The 17935-nt window shown below is 41.7% G+C and overlaps 1 protein-coding gene across 2 annotated transcripts; it reads left to right on the forward strand.

Annotated features, from left to right (window-relative positions):
• Positions 1-3487: 3487 nt before the first annotated feature.
• On the forward strand, positions 3488-15209 carry AGR2 (anterior gradient 2, protein disulphide isomerase family member). Of its 2 annotated transcripts, none has more exons than XM_032305392.1 (8): positions 3488-3588; positions 6342-6487; positions 6726-6789; positions 6909-6961; positions 8552-8625; positions 10919-10982; positions 13598-13681; positions 14906-15209. In XM_032305392.1, the coding sequence occupies exons 2-8, from the start codon at positions 6349-6351 to the stop codon at positions 14953-14955; spliced, it is 528 nt and encodes a 175-aa protein (XP_032161283.1). In that variant the 5' UTR covers positions 3488-3588; positions 6342-6348; the 3' UTR covers positions 14956-15209. The 2 variants fall into 2 exon arrangements, with proteins under 2 accessions (XP_032161283.1, XP_032161282.1); XM_032305391.1 differs by having other exon boundaries at positions 3514-3605.
• The last annotated feature ends 2726 nt before the right edge of the window (positions 15210-17935 follow it).

Below are 17935 nucleotides of genomic sequence, written 5' to 3' on the forward strand. Positions count from 1 at the left end.
ATCTCACTCTAATACCCTCATCCCATTAAATATCCAACAAATAAATAGACAAATAAAAAATATCCAACAAACATATTTTGAAAATTCTTCATTTTCTCCATCTGGAAATCTTGCTTTCCACTACCACTGTAAACATTATAGTGGATACAAATCTCTATCTTCTCTTTAAAATAACAAGAGCTAATGTCTGTATCAATTACTTGTCCCTTATTCGATGAAATTCTCACATGGATGGTTAATTTTCAGTGAGTTTCTATCTTCATTTTTCAATCAGATTGTACGTAACCTTAGGACAGTAACAATGTCTTCAACTTCTTTGGGTGTCCCCATGACAGCTTACTGCCCTGAATGACAATTTTCTAGGTATATGTCTGGCTACCTCAATAACTGATCGTTTCTTATTCACCTTTCTATCTTTAGAGTCTGGCATGGTATTTGCTGCACAAATAGGTTCAGTGACTATTTGGAAGAAACAAAATAATGTGTGAATACATGAAGTAATATAGTCACATGCCCAGTGCCTACTGGATTTCAGTAATTTCAGTAATGCTAGTTATTATTGTAATTCTCCAAATTCTGCTAAAAAATAGAAAATAATCTACTTTAAAACCTTCTTAAATAAAAGCCTCCAAAAGTATGATAACATAAATGCATAAAACACAAATGTATAGCATGCACTTAAATAACCTATTGTTAGGGTCACTGGTACTATGTATAGTTTCACTTGCCAAACATTATCTTATATATCACATTATCAAATCCTACTTGGGGAATCAAAATGTTTATTTATTGGGGCACCTGGGTGGCTTAGTCAGTTAAGCGTCTGTCGCTTGATCTCAGCTCAGGTCTTGATCTCAGAGTCATGAGTTCAAGCCCCAGGTTGGGCTGCATGCTAGATGTGAACTCTATTTTTAAAATAAGATACAGTAATTTATGAACAATAGAGTTTTACACTACTTGGCAAATCTGAAAGACTGATTATATGATGTCACTGTTAAAAGTAATGAAACATAAAAGAAAAACTGGTACCGTCTACAAAACCCTCATTGCTTCACACCAAGACAGTTATGTATGCCGAAGATACCACAGTCATCATGACATGTGTAATGTATGTTCTAATAATTACTTCCTCCCTGTCATACTTTGGTCACTATGACAAATACTAATGGCACAAAATCAGGCACAGTAATACCATTGAATAATTACGATACCATTATAATTCATTATTATAACAGATGCAAGATGTTTTCAATTACCAAGTGTATGGTCTGAATTCTCCCCTCAAAATTCACATGTTGAAATCATAATACCCAGTACCTCAGAATATGACCATATTTGGAGATAGGGTCTTTAGAGATGTAAGTAAGGTCAAATAAGTCATTGGGATGGGCCCTAACCCAAGATGACTGGTGTCCTTATAAGAACAGATTAGGACACTGGTACAGAAGAAAGGCCATGTGAATATGTAGGAAGAAAATGGCATCAAGGAGCCAAGGAGAGGCCTCACAAGAAATCAAATTTGCCAGCATCTTGATTTCAGTCTTCTGGTATCCAAAACTGAGAAAATGAATTTCTATTGTCTAAGCCGCCCACTCTGTGGAACTGTGTTCCAGCTCATCTAGCAAACTAATACACCAGGTACTTTCTCATTTCTTAATTCATTCAAATCTCATTTAGTACTCCAAACAATTATATATGGTAACAGTAACCCCTTTTTATAGAAAAGGAAACCGAAGTTTCAGGGAAGTTAAATGGCATCTCTGCTTATCCTGCGAGTACGCACCAGGACGCAGGATTCAGACTGAAATCTTGTGATCCCAAATCCTGCCCACTTTCTACTCTGAGCAGGTGATGGACTAGAGGACCCCTGGGCTTTGGTCCCAGCAATGCCCTAAAGGAGTTGTGGGGACCCTCGGAGTCGTAACTTTTTAAGATCTTTGTTTTTTTCTCTGCACAGTTGAGGGGTTGAGTTGAATATGAATAGACTCAGGGTTCACATAAAAGCTTTCCCAGTTTTAAAGTTTAGCTCAAATCACTGTCTTCCAAAACCTTTTTTTTTTTTAAGATTTATTTTTTGGCTTGAGAGAGAAAGAGCACGTGTACAGACAGAGGGAGAGGGAGAGAGAGAATCACCAGCAGACTCCTGCTGAGTGTGCAGCCCCACAGAGGGCTCATCCCACAGCCCTGAGTTCACAACCTGAGCAGAAATCAAGAGTCGGAAGCTCAACCGACTGAATCAACCAGTCTTCAGTCAAACTTCTGAAGAAATTACCTCTGTAAACTCAGAAGTGAAAGAAAATTCAGTACTTGGGGAATCACTATTTTGCCCATGGGAATTTTGGCTTTATAAAAATACATATACACTTGAAAATGTTTTGAAATATTATGATCTTAACCCATTTTAAAAGTTATTTTATAGGGTTTGTATCTCATTAGTTAATTTTCTATTGCTAAAGTTTTACCCATTCTGAGCTTTAAGGATTGTATATGGCTTCTTCAACAAAACTCAGGGTTGAAATTTTTTATAGGAAATCAGTCTTGGGCGCCTGGGTGGCTCAGTGGGTTAAGCCTCTGCCTTCAGCTCTGGTCATGATCCCAGAGTCCTGGAATTGAGTCCTGCATCGGGCTCTCTGCTCAGCAGGGAGCCTGCTTCCCTCTCTCTCTTTCTCTGCCTGCCTCTGCCTACTTGTGATCTCTCTCTGTCAAAGAAATAAATAAAATATTAAAAAAAAAAACAGTCTTAAAATCTTTAGTGAATAACTGTGTAATCTTGAGTGAAAAAAACTAGTTGCAGACCTTAGTTTCTAGGTCTGAAAAATGAAGTAAGTGGCTTTCTGCATGCCTCACAGGAAAGTTTGCAGTTAAATGAGAGAATACCTGTCAATTACTTTTGAACTTTTCTGAGGGAAATTGCTGCATATATTCAACTACAATGTAATTAATAAAAACCCATAGTATTCGTTTTCTTTTTTTCAGTAACTTCCTCAACTTTGAAATACTTTGTGATTGCTTGATTTGTAATTTCTTCACTGCCATTGTGAATATACATTTTGTTTGCCAGGAAGAGGAAGTGTAGGGTGGAAAATAATTTGTACTACAATGGAAGGTAGCAGGTCAAAGACTGGCAGAGTTAAGAATTGTGAATCATCTCTTGTGTGTTCTCAACTACATAAAGGCAATCTGCCCAAGGGGGAGGGGAAAAAAAATGTACAAACCACACACTCCATCCAATCATGTGAAGACAAATCAGCCTTCAGGCAAATCAAATGTCTTCATTTAAAGTTTACCTGGATTTGGCACTCTGCCCATCTTTTCCAAATCTCTTAACAATATACTTTCACAAACAATTAAAAACATGCCTACTTAAAAACATATCCTTTGCACTGTTATTTTTAAAAAACATGGAACTCTTTAGCCCAGGGAAGATCATCTCTGGGGAAAAGGAAAGTTCCTTTCTGGGTTTGCAACATGTAAATACGGGATCAGTGGGTGGGATTGAGGTGTGCTCTGCACATAAATAGGAGCGCAAAGGGAGCCAGCACAGCAGGAGGCTTGGACAGCACAGAGGCGGCTGGCTCACACCGACAGGTGGGTGGGGAAACCAGGTAAGACTCCTGACAAGACTCTCCTGCAGGGCACTTGCTCTGATGACCTCGTAAAGTTGCAGGAACCCAAGGAGAGAAAAGTTCAAAGTAGTTCCCAGGGACTTGGACCGGGAATAATGGACTTTCCATCCAAGGCTTACTGGGGACTCTCTTTGGGCAGAGCTGGGAGAGGGCTGTAGGCAGAACTGGGAGAGGGCTGTTTCAAGGTAATGCTTTCTCCCTCTAGAAACAAGGGGTTTAGGGTCGGGTGAGCTCTAAAGGCGTTCAGGCCTGGGACAGGGCCCTGCGTCCTCTGCCACTGTGCACTGGTCACCATCTAATTCTCTGCTCTCACCCACGGCTGGAGCACAGACTCATGGGCTTGGCCAACCTCAGCTCGGACTGCTTGCTGGGAACTGCATTTCACGATTATCACTGCACCTCAGGAAACACAGTTCTGTCTCTCCATCTGCCATGAAGATATTCTTGTTGCATTTGCAGTCTTGAAATTCACAACATGGGCTCCAGGAGGAGAGATCTGGCTGCTTTCTGGAAGCATTTTTGGGCTCTAGGAGGAGAGATCTGGCTGCTTTCTGGAAGCATTTAGGAGCTGGGACACTGAAACCTTTTGCAGGTTCATTCCCTGCTAAAGAAGACAGACGTACAGTGACCAGAAAAAGGGCTAGTTCCATAGAGTGTGTGTTTGTGTACACACACACACACACACACACACACACACGTGTGCATCCAAATTCTCTCTCTCCCAGTTAGCGTTCTGTTGTGAGGTGGTTCAGGCAGGACCCTTGCAGAGCAGAGTCTACTTACTCTGCAGAGGGAGCAGAGAGCTCTGCAATAAGAATCCAATAGAATGAATCTCAGAAAGTGAGGCCACAGCAGTGTGTTTATACAGCAGGAGCGACAATAGGCTTCAGTGAGTCATCCTGCCAGAAACTCAGGCATTAAGTGCATCTTCCAACCACTGAGTTACAGGTCTATGACAAGGGAGCATGCCGCAAGAACCCTCTATGAACCGCACAGATCAAATGCTTCACCCCCATGAGTCACGGTTTTTTCCTAACATAAAGAGAGGCTATTGCTATATATAAAAGACAAAAGCAAATGTTTGTTGATAAATTCCAAGGAGTTATTTGCCAGTTAGAGGTTATAGGTCATAGGTTTCTGAATCAACTCATATTTTGAAAGTACAATTAGGCTCACATCAAAGTTCCTGGGATGTGTGTGTGTGTGTGTGTGTGTGTGTGTGTGTTTCTCTTCTATATGAAAAAGAAGTCTTTGTACTAAGACGGCTGGGAATTGCTGACCTATAGTACACATTCTTATTCGAGTAGAAAATGAAGCAAGTGTACCTTTGCTTTTTGTTTAGGTCTTCTTTCGAGTAAGACATATTGTGGCCACATAGTATGATTTGGATAGATGATAATTGGTCAGGTGAAGCCAAGGCATCATCGGAATCTGGTAGATTCAAACGCTTTTTATAAAAAAGAACAAACGCTCAGCAAAAATTCCCACTCAAACTATCAGAACGTGAGAAGCTTTCCCGCCTTAAAAATACCAAGCACTGATAGTTCATCCTGCTTCCTTTGCAGTTTGCTGAGGCCTATACCCATGTTAGTGAGGTTTTTGTGAAACGAGTTCAGTCTTTGTCTTTCCTGGAATCCCACCTCTAATCGTGCACGCGATGGGTAACTGTAGTGATCTGCCAGTGCAACTCTCTTTACTAGTTAGCAACTCCCTCACTCACTCATCGACCTTAACGAACCATTCTCTTTCCTGTTTATGGGCATCTGCTTTGTACTGGTGTAACTTTTCTGAAGAATTAACTGAAATACTGGAAGGGGAAAAAAAATTTAACAAGGAGACACACAGGGGTTGGTTTCTCTGTCTTATAAGCCCCGTAGAATATTTTTGTGCCCCAAAACCCATGCCCACCATCACCTTCCGATACAGGCCCATGGAGAGAGTCAAAGAATTGTTTCAGTAGAATAAACCCGCATGGACATATTTTTGTCACCTCAGAACTAATAAATGGAATTTGAGTGAAAGTTACATGAGGGAGAGTTAGTTGGGCCTAAGTTTTCAGTTATGTGAGAAAGTTGGCAGCTTTGAGTTATATAAGGATTCTCTTTACTTAGATCTTATTCTTTAATGGCAACAGCCCCATTTTCACAGAAGGCTAAAGAAGTACGTATATTGAGGGTGATTGTTTCAGGATGGGGAAAACAGGAGCCAGTGCTGCAAAATGGCAAGATGCAGAGGACTTGGTTCTCTACCCATCTCAGGAGGCTTCCTCTCCCTGAATTTCAGATTCTTCATCTATAAAATGAGGCATGGGGAGGGGGAATGGAGGAGGCAGCCCCAAGGTGCCTTCCAGTGGTAAAATTTTTAAAATATAAAATTTAAATGTAAATTCCCTTAAATGTAAGAGTGTATACATCTATTTTCCTAAAATACATTTATATACCTATTTCTATACTGTAGGTTTCTGTGGAGAGCTTCCTCACTATATTTATATCTACGTGGGTCTGTATCTGTTGATGGATCCAAAAGGAGATAGATACTCACACTAGCATTCTTAGGAAAGGTCTGTGGAAGGGAGTGTTTCAAACCAGCTGCATGTTTTCCGTCTCAGCTAAACGTCAGTTCCTTTGTATCCCAGGGTCATGATACAGTCTAAAGACTGAGAAGGCTCCTAATTCCCTTTTGTTTCACTGACATTTTCCTTGTTGTCCGTATCAGATTTGCCATGGAGAAGATCTCGGTGTCAGCATTCCTGCTCCTTGTCGCCCTCTCTTACACTCTGGCCAAAGACATCACAGCCAAATCAGGAGCTAAGAAAGACACCAAGGACTCTGGACCCAAACTGCCCCAGACCCTCTCCAGAGGTAGGAGTCCGCTTCCAGTCAGCTTTCAGTGCCCCTTCATTGAGAACCTGAGGATTGGGTGCTGAAAAATATTTTTGAACTAAATTTATCAAAGTTGACCATTGTTTCCACTTTCTTTAGAGGGTTTTGCATCTGATTGGTATTCAGTATATATTTATTCCAGACTTTACCACTGCTTTTCAACAGCTTTAGTCAGAAATTATAATAGTTTTAAATACACCCATTCCTTTTGCTCTAGGTTGGGGTGATCAGCTCATCTGGACTCAGACTTATGAAGAAGCTTTGTACAAATCCAAGACAAGGTAAAGATACAGGTTACAGAGTTCTCTCCAAGCTCACAAGAGCACCCTCTAGTGGCACGTTGCTATACAAGAAATCCTGCTCATTAAAAATGACCCAAGCTCTCTTTGGTCTCTTACAGCAACAAACCCATAATGATTATTCATCACTTGGATGAATGCCCACACAGTCAAGGTAATTTATTATTCTAAATATAATTTCCTTTATCGGCTTTTAGCTTTAGGGACAAGGCTCACGTCACTCATCTTTTTATCCTTAGCGCCTGGCACAGTTAAATAAGACAGTATTTATATGTAAGAAAGACATATTTTAAAGTAACTTCAAATATTTCCATACTTTGTGCTAACCAGTGGTGCACATTTTGAAGGGGGGAAAAAAGCAAACTCTAGGCTTCATCCTGACTTCTTGCTTTCTCTTGTAACCCATATCTACTATGCTAGCAAACACCTCCCAAATATACTGCTTTACCTCCCAAATATACCCAGAAGCCAGCCCCAGCTTGAAGGATGTGCAAACTGTGTGTTCACACAAGGCGGGGGGCCTGGAAGGTTTTTGTGCTGGATTTAAATCTCTGGTTGTTGCTGTCTTAATACTTGTAGAATTTTTTAATAAGGGGCTCCATAATTGTGGGGGTTTTTTAAAAGATTTTATTTATTTATTTGACAGAGATCACAAGTAGGCAGAGAGGCGGGCAGAGAGAGAGAGAGGGAAGCAGACTTCCTGCTAAGCAGAAAGCCCCATGTAGGGCTTGATCCCAGGACCCTGGGAACATGACCTGAGCTGAAAGCAGAGGGTTTAACCCACTGAGCCACCCAGGTACCCCATAATTGTGTTTTGTCCTGGGATCCATGTATCGTGTAGGTCCAGCCCCGAATCCAGCCACTTCTTACTGACTCTTTTCTACTGCCCTGATCCAAGCCAAGATTCCATCTGGTCTAGAATACTGTATCAGCCACCTAACTAATCAGCCCACACTCAGCTCTCCACACTGAAGCCAGACTGAGGCGGTTAAACATAAATCAGACCCTTTCGCTCATGTGTTCAAGTGGCTTCTTATCACAAGTAAACGAAATCTGAATTCCTGATCATGGCCTGCAAGGCTGGACATAATCTGGCCCCTGGCTATCTTTGCTTTCCTTCCTACGCTGCCTTTGTGTTTTCTCTACTCCCTCTAGCCTGGCCTTTGTGCAGTTTCCTCCAAGCTCATTCCTGCCTCCTGGCCACTGCTCCTGCGGCCTCCTCTGCCCAGCACAACAGACCCCCAAAATCTTCTAATGGATCATTCTCTCCTTTGATGTCATTCTCTCCTTTGATGTCACCTCCTCCGAGAGCTCTGCCTTGAACAGTCTAGAGCTCTTAAACCTCTTGCCTTGCTTTATTTTTCTTCGAAATACATATCTCCAACTGAAGTTATTAGATAATGTATTTGTTTATTTATTTTTGGTCTGTTTCCCACAGAAGCATTTGAGCTATAGGAAGACAACAAATTACTTTTCTTTTTTCTTCTTTTTTTTTTTTCCCATAAAACAGTTTGTACCACATGACAAGCAATAAATATAGGTTGGGGAAAAAAATGGATGAATGACTGAATGGATGAAAGAATGAATGAGTGAATGGCAAGCATCAAAGGTAGTGAATGGACTAGATATTACTTCACTAATTGTTTGCTAAAAAGGCAAAGTTGGATATCATATTGAAAATACAGTTCAGCTTAAGATATAACAGAGAGCAACAGTTTCAACCTGATTCTTTGGTCTATTCTAGCTTTAAAGAAAGTGTTTGCTGAAAATAAAGAAATCCAGAAGTTGGCAGAGCAGTTTGTCCTCCTCAATCTAGTTGTAAGTTCAGTTTTCGTCATCACAGACATTTCTCCGCGGCTCATTATGTGAAATGGATGATTCAGGTTTCCTATGCATGTTAGTCACACTGCACTGACTGGGGGCTGTTCCGGAGAGCTCATTTCACAGATGACAGAGAAAAAAGAGATATTTTACTCATCATCTATCTTGCCTGGCTGTGCTTTTATTCGGTAATTAACAATTCCAGGCTGTCTGAAAAATATGCTCTTGTGGTCAGGATTTTCTCTGTTGCTGTAAAAATACAAGGTCTCTTTGCAGATCTCTTCCTGTGCCCTCTTCCCTGCAGTCCTGATGCTCTGCCCCCCCCTTCTTAGTCCTCAGCTCTTCTCTCCTGGGGAGTGACAGGTCCCCAGCTGTCTAAAGCACCAGCTTTAGCCTCACTCATTCCCACCTTACTTTGCCATCAACACCCTTGCTGTTGGCCAAGCTTTCAGTCTGCAAGGTCTTTCTATTCACATGCAAACGGTTCCACCTTCCTTCCAAAGGGAAACTAGTAACAATCAACAACTCACAAAACCACGCTCCCTAACCCTAGGTCCTCTCCTGCCCTTCCTCCCCGCTTCCACCCGCTTCTTTCACTCTGCCTCTCACTCTCTCTCTCCCTCTCCCCCCCTCCCTCTTCGCAAGCAAACTTGGCTTCTTCAAAGAACATGCACAGCCGTCGGTCTTCCTCACCTTCCACAGGCTTCTCCTCCTCTTTCTACCTTTTAATATTAGTGACTTGGTGAATCTCTGCCCGCTTCTCTTCCTAATATTTTATATTCTTTTTAATGTTTTATATTCTTTGTGGACAACTTCATCTACATCCGCCTTTAATCAATGCCCTCGCACTGGTAATTGCCAAATCTTACCCAAACACGCAACAAGTTCCGACTTGTGTGTGCAGTTGTGGTCCACATTTTGCATTATTAGCTTAAACTCAACGTGCTCAGTGCTGGATTTATCAGCTTGGTGCAGGATTTTCCAACAGCTCTTCTTTCATTAGTCCGTGTTTCACTGAAAGTTTCATTCGAGATTCCACTCTTACTCCCCTCCAGCAGTCAAGAAACCCTGTCGTTCTAACTTCTAAATATTTTCGCTGTAGGTCACTTCTTTATAAAGTGAGGACCACTGCTTAGTGTAAGAATTTCTCCCTCTGCCTAGGTCACTACAGTATTACTAAATGGCTCCCTGCCTACAAAATAAATCCTAGCTAATCCCACATAGCCTTCAGGGTAATGACTCTAAAAACCAAACTGGGATCATGGTACTTCTAAATCCCTCCAGGGGTTCTGATCTATTTATGAACACAGGCAAAAACTGGCATGGTGTGCAAGACCTCTCACGAGCCAACCCCAAAAGGAGCTCTCTAGCATCTTCTCTCACCACTGCCTCCTGTGTCCTCTGTATTTCAATCCTCCCAAAACACACAGTCCTACCAGAAAGTGCTGTGCCTCCCCTCTACCTTTGGACAAACTCTTCCCATTGCCTGGAGTAACCTTATGTTCCATGTACCTGACTCCTACTCATTTATTTATTTTTAATTTTATTTATTTATTTGTTAGAGTGAGAGAGAGCACCGTCAGGCAGAGAGGCAGGCAGAGGCAGAGGGAGAAGCAGGCTCCCCGTGGAGCAGGGAGCCCAATGCAGGACTCAATCCCAGGACACTGGGATCATGAACTGAGCCAAAGGCAGACGCTCAACCAACTGAGCCACCCAGATGTCCCGTCCTATTTATTTTTTTTAAGACTTCTCCCTCCCTAAGTCTTAGTCCAATTTATATAAAGGGTTAAATGCCCTGCTTTGGTCACCCATCGCACCTGCACGGCCTCCATAATACCACACCAAGTGGATCCTCGGTATTCATTTTCCTACCTGTGTCTCTCAGCTGACCGATGTTCCTTAAAGATGAGTGCCACAGACAAGCCTGTTTGTTTCTGTAATTTTCCAAAACTGACCTGTTTTTTTCACTACTCTATTTCCTCCATCTCTCTCATCCAAGATGTCTTCCCCACATAACTGGAACTCCCTCTATATTCTCCCTTCTCGAATTTTTTTGCTCATGTTCCTTCAGCTCTCTACCTCATGTTCCGCACTGCGTTTGGCTCTATCTTATTTATTATTTCATGTGTGTAACTCACCTCCTCATCTGTATTATCAACTCTCTGGGGAAGAGAGATGCCTTACAGTATTTCAAGATGTCTCCCCCAGTAGAAGACATATTTCTGTATTAACAAGTTTGACAGTACCTGAAGAACAGACAAGCTAAAACTGTCTTTTTTTTAAATCTTAGTATGAAACAACTGACAAACACCTTTCTCCGGATGGCCAATATGTCCCCAGGATCATGTTTATTGGTAAGTAAAAATGACAATGAGATTAACACACTGATAATTGCCCAAGCACTTTCCTATCTCTTCCTCGGAGTCCCCCTCCCTCATCTGCCAGTCCATCACGGCCAATGTCACTGCCCCACCGTAGCAAGGGGTGTAACATTCCCTTACGTGTCTCAACATTTCTTCATTACAAAGTTCAAGCTTCTACCTATTTCCTCCTTTGTTTCTCATCTGCACATGTAAACTTATCATGTCCTATCACAAGTACATCGAAGAGGGAAGCACCCTGCTAACTTTTAAATGTATTGCCTGTTTTCCTGAGAACATCAGGCCGGTAAATTCTTATTTTTCATCAGGCGAACTTCCAATTGGTATGCTGGATTTTTCTTTCTGACATTTTTTGGTAATTATTTCTGGGCAAGTTAGGAATATGGCTGCCAGGAAAGAAACCAGAGGAGCCATGCTCCTTCCAGCCGGTACTTTTCACATCCTGTTCCCTCTGCTGGAAAGCTTTTCCTGCTTCCCCCATGCACCTCGTCATCACAGTCGCTCGCTGACCTGGCACAACTAACACCATGTGCCCAGGTGGCACCATGTTCCTCTCAGCAGTCATTCTTCCCTCAGTTATAATTTTGCATTTATGGGGTCATGGTATTTGTTTGTTTGTTTAAGATTTTATTTATTTATTTGTCAGAGAGTGAGATCATGCAGAAGCAGGCAGAGTTGCAGGCAGGCAGAGAGAGAAGCAGGCTCCCCACTGAGCAAGGAGCCTGATGTGGGACTCGATTCCAGGACCCTAGGATCATGACCTTAGCTAAAGGCAATGGCTTAACCCACTGAGCCACTCGGGCATCCCGGGGGTGATTGTTCAGTATCTATTTTCCCCTGTAGGACTATAGCTCTTTGTGGCTGGGGTTGCGTGATTTTCTTCTGACCATGCATAAATAAATCCATCACACGGCAGAACTCCCACTGATCAAGTGGTTCGGGGCTGGAATCCAGCCAAGTCCACACTAAATGCACAGGACAGGGGAGAGGAACACGTGAAGGAGCGAAAAGCAGGAAGGCTGAACTCGAGCTAATTTTATACACTCAGTTATGTGAGGATTTAGAAAATCTAGAACATTTAAATTGGGACTTAATGGGTCATCTTGTGACACTTTGTGCTAGAGTTCTTTTTATAGCATTTATTCCTGTCTAAGGGCATTGTAACCCACATTCCATGCCTTCCAAAAGAACCAACTAGAGCTCAGGAGCCGTGGACACAGGCTACAGATTAGAATCACCTGGAAGATATTAGAAAAACAAACTGCTGGGCCACACCTCAAACCAATTAAATCAGAATCCTGCCGGGAGGGCGCCTGGGTGGCTCAGTGGGTTAAGCCGCTGCCTTCGGCTCAGGTCATGATCTCAGGGTCCTGGGATCGAGTCCCGCATCGGGTTCTCTGCTCCACGGGGAGCCTGCTTCCTCCTCTCTCTCTCTCTGCCTACTTGTGATCTCTCTGTGTCAAATGAATAAATAAAATCTTAAAAAAAAAAAAAAAAGAATCCTGCCGGGAATGGGAGGCAGGAGGTATTTCTTAAAGCTCTTCAGGTGGTTCAGGGGGGCAGCTTTGTGAGTCTAGGGCTGGGTGTTTCAAAAGTTTTTCTTATGTTAATTTATCACAAAGAGTAGACCATGTGTTTGTATCCTCTGCACTAGCAGAAGTATAATAGGCTTTAAGTCTTTGTTGAACAAATAAATGTCTGCTTCTTGTCATTAACATCAGTGGGGCCCATTCCAACATTCTGAAATGACAGATCATCCCTTAAGTACCAGGGCCAGACTGTGCACACAGCCAACTGGGTCTCACATGCCTCCACCATCTGATTTTCAGGACATGCTCTTTGGGCCTTTTCAAACCTCTCTGACAAGAGAAGGTTTCTAGGTCTGCATAGATCCTAGTACCTCCCTTGTCGATATGCCTTATTTTAAAAATGCCTTCTTTTCCCATAAATGGATAACTTCAAAATAAATATAAAACATGGAAAAATGGATTTTAAACTCTAAGGACTATCATAGGTATGCATAAAGGAAGACACCTAAATCTTTGTTTTTTAAATACAGCTAGATCACAAAAAAGTAAAAAACAGAGAGGGGCCCTACGTGCTTATTTGAACTTTGCTGCCATTAATGGTTTGCATTCTTTTATTCATTAAAAACAACCTTTTATTTCGAGAACTAGCATTGGAAGTCGGTTTCTAATTAGCTAGGTTGCTCCTGGTAACAGGCTGTGATTACAACATAAGCATTTCAAAAGTTCAAAATGCCTTAGTATAGAATGCCAGGGTTTTCACCAAAGCACCCAACATCCCCCTGCCAGTATGTCTTCTTCTGTTTTCAGGTTGCTATAGATAGGATAGCAGGGTTCATAACCTTGGCTACAAATAGCATTGTGCAGCTGTCGGGGGCTCTGGGCCCTGCTTTGGGGACTGGCAGCCACAGTCTGGGTTGCCAAGTAGATGGACTAGACCTTCATGAGGGGGATCACACGCTGTGTTCCTTTCATTGGCCATGGACAAGTACGTGGGCTTCCTCGCGCAACAGAGCTTCCTTGGAAACATTGATTCCATTCCCATTTACTTTTTCATTGTAGACCCATCCCTGACAGTTAGAGCTGACATCACTGGAAGATACTCAAATCGTCTCTACGCTTATGAACCTTCAGATACAGCTCTATGTAAGTGTCGCCTCCTGTGAACGTGTCTTGCTGTTGCACTTACAGTCCACGATGAGGAGGAAGGAAGCTGGGCTCAGACATGCAGAGAATCAGTGTGACCCCAACTAGCCTTGTGCCCTCAGGCAAATCATTTTCACTTTGGTCTCATTTATTTAAGTGAATAATTTGTGAAAGAGTCTTTTGATTGGGTATCTTTTTCTCTGGAAGGATTCTATAACCGTATTACCTGCTTCTCAAGGTTTCCTCAGGCACCCTGTCCTAAAGAGTCCTACGACAGAATCAAGTGCAATACAGTAACTGTCCTATTACACGAGTAATAGGAATCTTCGGGCCTTCAGTATTTTTTCCAAATAATGAAAGTAAAATGATATGGTCCATTTGGTGATGCTGAGTTTAAATTCAATTTTAAAGATCAGTAGGAAAGATGGTTCCCAGGAGCTGGCAAGATACTCACTATCCCCAGAGTTGCCAAAAAATGGAAAGGAAAAAAAGTTAAACTCAGAGCAGACAGAGCACCTCAATAGGAGACTGTACCTGTTGTGGTCACTAATGAGTCCTTCTGGGAAGACAATTGGGTTTGTCCTAAGAACCAATTCAGCTCAGTGACTAAGGCTGCCTGGAACTGTACTGCCCAATATGTGAGCCATGAGCTCCATGTAGCTCTTTAACATCATGTTAATTAAAATTTAAAATTCAATTCAGCAGGCACACTAACCACTGTTTGTTCTCAATGCACAGGCACTGAATATTTTTGTTCATCACAAAAATACCTGTTGAGTGGCACAACCTCAAACAGTGTGCTGGGGAAGCCTAGAGGCTGCATCTGGGCAGCAGCAAAGATGCTCATGGTCCATTAGAAATGCCTCTGGTGGGTGCGGGGAGGACCAGGGAAGCACATTCCAAGTACTAGCCCTTCTCAAGATAACGGCCAGTCTTATTAAGAAATAAGACTTTGAGCTCCTTAAAAGCATGTATCTGGCACGGGTAATATCACAGTGCTTTGGTAGAAAAGACGTGTGAGAAATATTGGGAGAAAACTGGATTGTAGTAAAAGCCCTGTCACATACTTTCAGAAAAAAAATTTAACAAAATTACCAACAATACACCCTATCATGAAATACCGCCCCATTCAATAATGAATAAAGTACCCAAGTTTAGGGGTTTACTAGAGCTATCGGTATAATTCTGGCGATATCCTGACCTTGGCAACTTTTTCCCTGTTAGTGCTCGACAACATGAAGAAAGCTCTCAAGCTGCTGAAGACTGAATTGTAGAGAAAAAACGTCTGCAAGCTTTTCCCTCTGTGTCCGGCCCTGAGACTTGGATCAAGAGGAGATCCTAGAAGACTTTGGAGAATGCAGGCACACTGATGGACATGCTGATTAGATTATGGTTATTGTTACAACAGATATTTTTTTAAAAATCTGGTCTCAAGTACACCTGTATGAAAACAATATTGCATACTAGCATAGTAAGCCATGCTTTTTTTTTTTTAAAAAAAAAATTAAATCCTTTTGAGGTATTCAGACTGTTGTTGTCACCCCTAACTTAGTCCTTCGGAGAAAAGCTATTCAGTTCATTCACCCAACAGGACTTCTGTACACATGAAATGTTCAAAGAGGAGACAAAACAGGCTTAACTGGAAGTAATGAAGACCAAAGTCAAAGTAATCACTTCACTATAGAGTTTCTCAGTGGGTGATGAGAAATAGGCATGAGCTTAGTCAACAGAAGTATCAAAACAGAAGATGAGTTAGTGCAAAAGAATGTGTAGAAAGGCACCCCAAGATCAGGTACCTCCTTGGAGACAGCCCTTCCCACCCTGACTGGAAACTCCTAGGTATACACTTCACTTCAAGAATTCAATTTTAATTAGATTTTGTACAACTGAACCCTCTCAGGGTAAGTCTTTACAGATAGCTTTCTCTATCAGAGCCCTAATTTAGTGAAAAGGTCATTCAAAGAACATCTGTACCCATGAACGTAGCCTAAAGAAATCCAAAGAATTCATCTTACAGTACATTTGGTCTCTCAAGATTTTAGATAAATTTAACTGAGTTGTTCCCCTCTTCACTAAAATGTGACTGGCTGGAAGAAGAGCAAAGGGTAATGACATCATGTCTACGGAGCAGAGGGCAGAGGTCACCACTTACCTTTGAAGTTGAGAGAGGTAGTGGCATCGAATAGGGGAGCAGCTTTTGCTACTTTCAACTCTTGATTCTGAATGACAAAAATTAGAACTGTGTATTAATTTCTTCACTACATATTTAATCTCACATTCATTGTTACATGGAATTGCTTTTTCACCCAGCCCCTGCTGACTTCTTTGGTCCACAAATGGCTGTGGTGGGCTGCACGATGCTTTGAGTATTGAGATATTGAATAGCTACTTCTTGTCTTCACAAACTTTTCTTTGGCATCATTATCTTTTCCAGGGCAGAATATACATTTTAAATTCTTTTCTCTTTCACAGTACTATCAAAAATCTATGTACTAACTAATAGGTTCTGTGCACATATGGCTGATGTAATGACATACAAATCCTCAGAGTTAATGAAGGGGAAAAAAGCATTTTCACTTATATACATTTTTTTAAAGATTTTATTTATTTATTTGACACACAGAGAGACAGAGATCACAAGTAGGCAGAGAGGCAGGCAGAGAGAGAGGAGGAAGCAGGCTCCCTGCTGAGCAGAGAGCCCGATGTGGGGCTCGATCCCAGGACCCTGAGATCATGACTTGTGCCAAAGGCAGAGGCTTAACCCACTGAGCCACCCAAGTGTCCCAATATATACAAATATTTTGAATGACAGCTTCTAAGATGTTCAGGTTTCCTCTATAGTACAGCAAAATAAAAATTTAAAAATTGGCTATTTTATTGGGCTGATAATAAGATTAAGTCCTTAAAATTTGTTGAAGGACAAAATGTTATTTTAACAACATATATAATTTTTAAGATACAAATACATCTCTGGGAAGTCAAATGTTAAGGTTTCAAGGAAGATGAATCTCCCTTAGAAAAGTGTTAAACAGAGTCATGGTCTCCTCTACTTCTGAGAATTTGTTCTAATGCAAATCAGGAAATCATTCACAAGAAACAAAGTTCTGTGAAGATGTCAATGGCAACATTATTTAAACATACTTAAAAGAAATGGCAACTATCAAATATAGTGGTTACATAGTGTTTTCACACAAAGCGCAGTCTGTTCTCATCTATAAACATAAACATTGTGAAAAAACAAAGAGTAAGTGAGCCAGAATGTAGGTTTTCTGTGCTGTAACTGTAGCTCCGGGAAGTGTGTGCACACACCGGTTAGAATGAGAAATGAAGGTGCAAAGGGAGGAAATTCTGCTTGAAGCTTACGGAGTTATTAGCAAAGCCCGTTTGTTCTCGTCATCTCACAATCTTTCCTTTGTATTCAAATAAACTGAAGGGAAAGCATACCTTGACTATTTCTCCAACCACACAGAACTCGAAGAAAGCTGTAGGTCTAGAGAGCATTATTCCAAACCACTGAAGAAAATGTTGGTAACACATTGGGAATACAAAATGGTACAGCCACTGTGGAAAACAATATGACTGTTGCTCAAGAACTTTAGCAACGAATAACCATACAATCCAGGAATTCCACTTCTGAGCATGTACCCCAAACCCCTGAAAGCAGGAAAGCTCTATCCGTGCATTCACTTTCGTAGCAGCACGAATCACAGGAGCCAGGAGGTGAAAGCAACCCAAACTCCATCGCTTGCTGAGTGCATCAACAAAATATGGCGAACGCCAACGATGGGACACTATTCAGCCCTTAAAAGAAAGGACATTCTGACACCTGTTATAATATGGATGAACCTTGAAAACACTATGCTAAGTGAAAAAAGAAACCAGTCACATAAGGACAAACGCTTTGTTTCCACTTACCTGAGGGATCTGGAAGAGTCAGATTCACAGACACAGAGGAGAACAGTAGTTGTCAGGGGCTAATGGAAGAGGGGGAGGGGGAGGGGAGGAAATGGAGGTGGGGGGATTATTTGCCAGGTGCATACTGTCAGCTTGGGAAGATGAAAAAGCTCCTGGGGGATAATGGTTGGGCCACAATGTGAATGTACTTAATGACACTGTATTACACATTTAAAAATAGTCAAAATGATACATTTTATACTATGTGTATTTTACCACACAAAGAAAAGAATGTTTTATCATTCTTTTCTTCTGTGGGTCCTATTGGAGGCCCCACACCTGAGGAGGGGAAAGGGTAAT

Source organism: Mustela erminea, chromosome 11 (genome assembly GCF_009829155.1).
Source record: "Mustela erminea isolate mMusErm1 chromosome 11, mMusErm1.Pri, whole genome shotgun sequence".
NCBI lineage: Eukaryota > Metazoa > Chordata > Mammalia > Carnivora > Mustelidae > Mustela > Mustela erminea.

Bases quoted from the DNA above. Each gene is read 5' to 3' on its own strand.
- AGR2 (XM_032305392.1), top strand. From the start codon at position 6,349: ATGGAGAAGATCTCGGTGTCAGCATTCCTGCTCCTTGTCGCCCTCTCT. The intron at 6,962-8,551 runs GTAATTTATTAT...GGTCTATTCTAG, and splicing joins TGAATGCCCACACAGTCAAG to CTTTAAAGAAAGTGTTTGCT. The intron at 8,626-10,918 runs GTAAGTTCAGTT...TTTAAATCTTAG, and splicing joins TTGTCCTCCTCAATCTAGTT to TATGAAACAACTGACAAACA.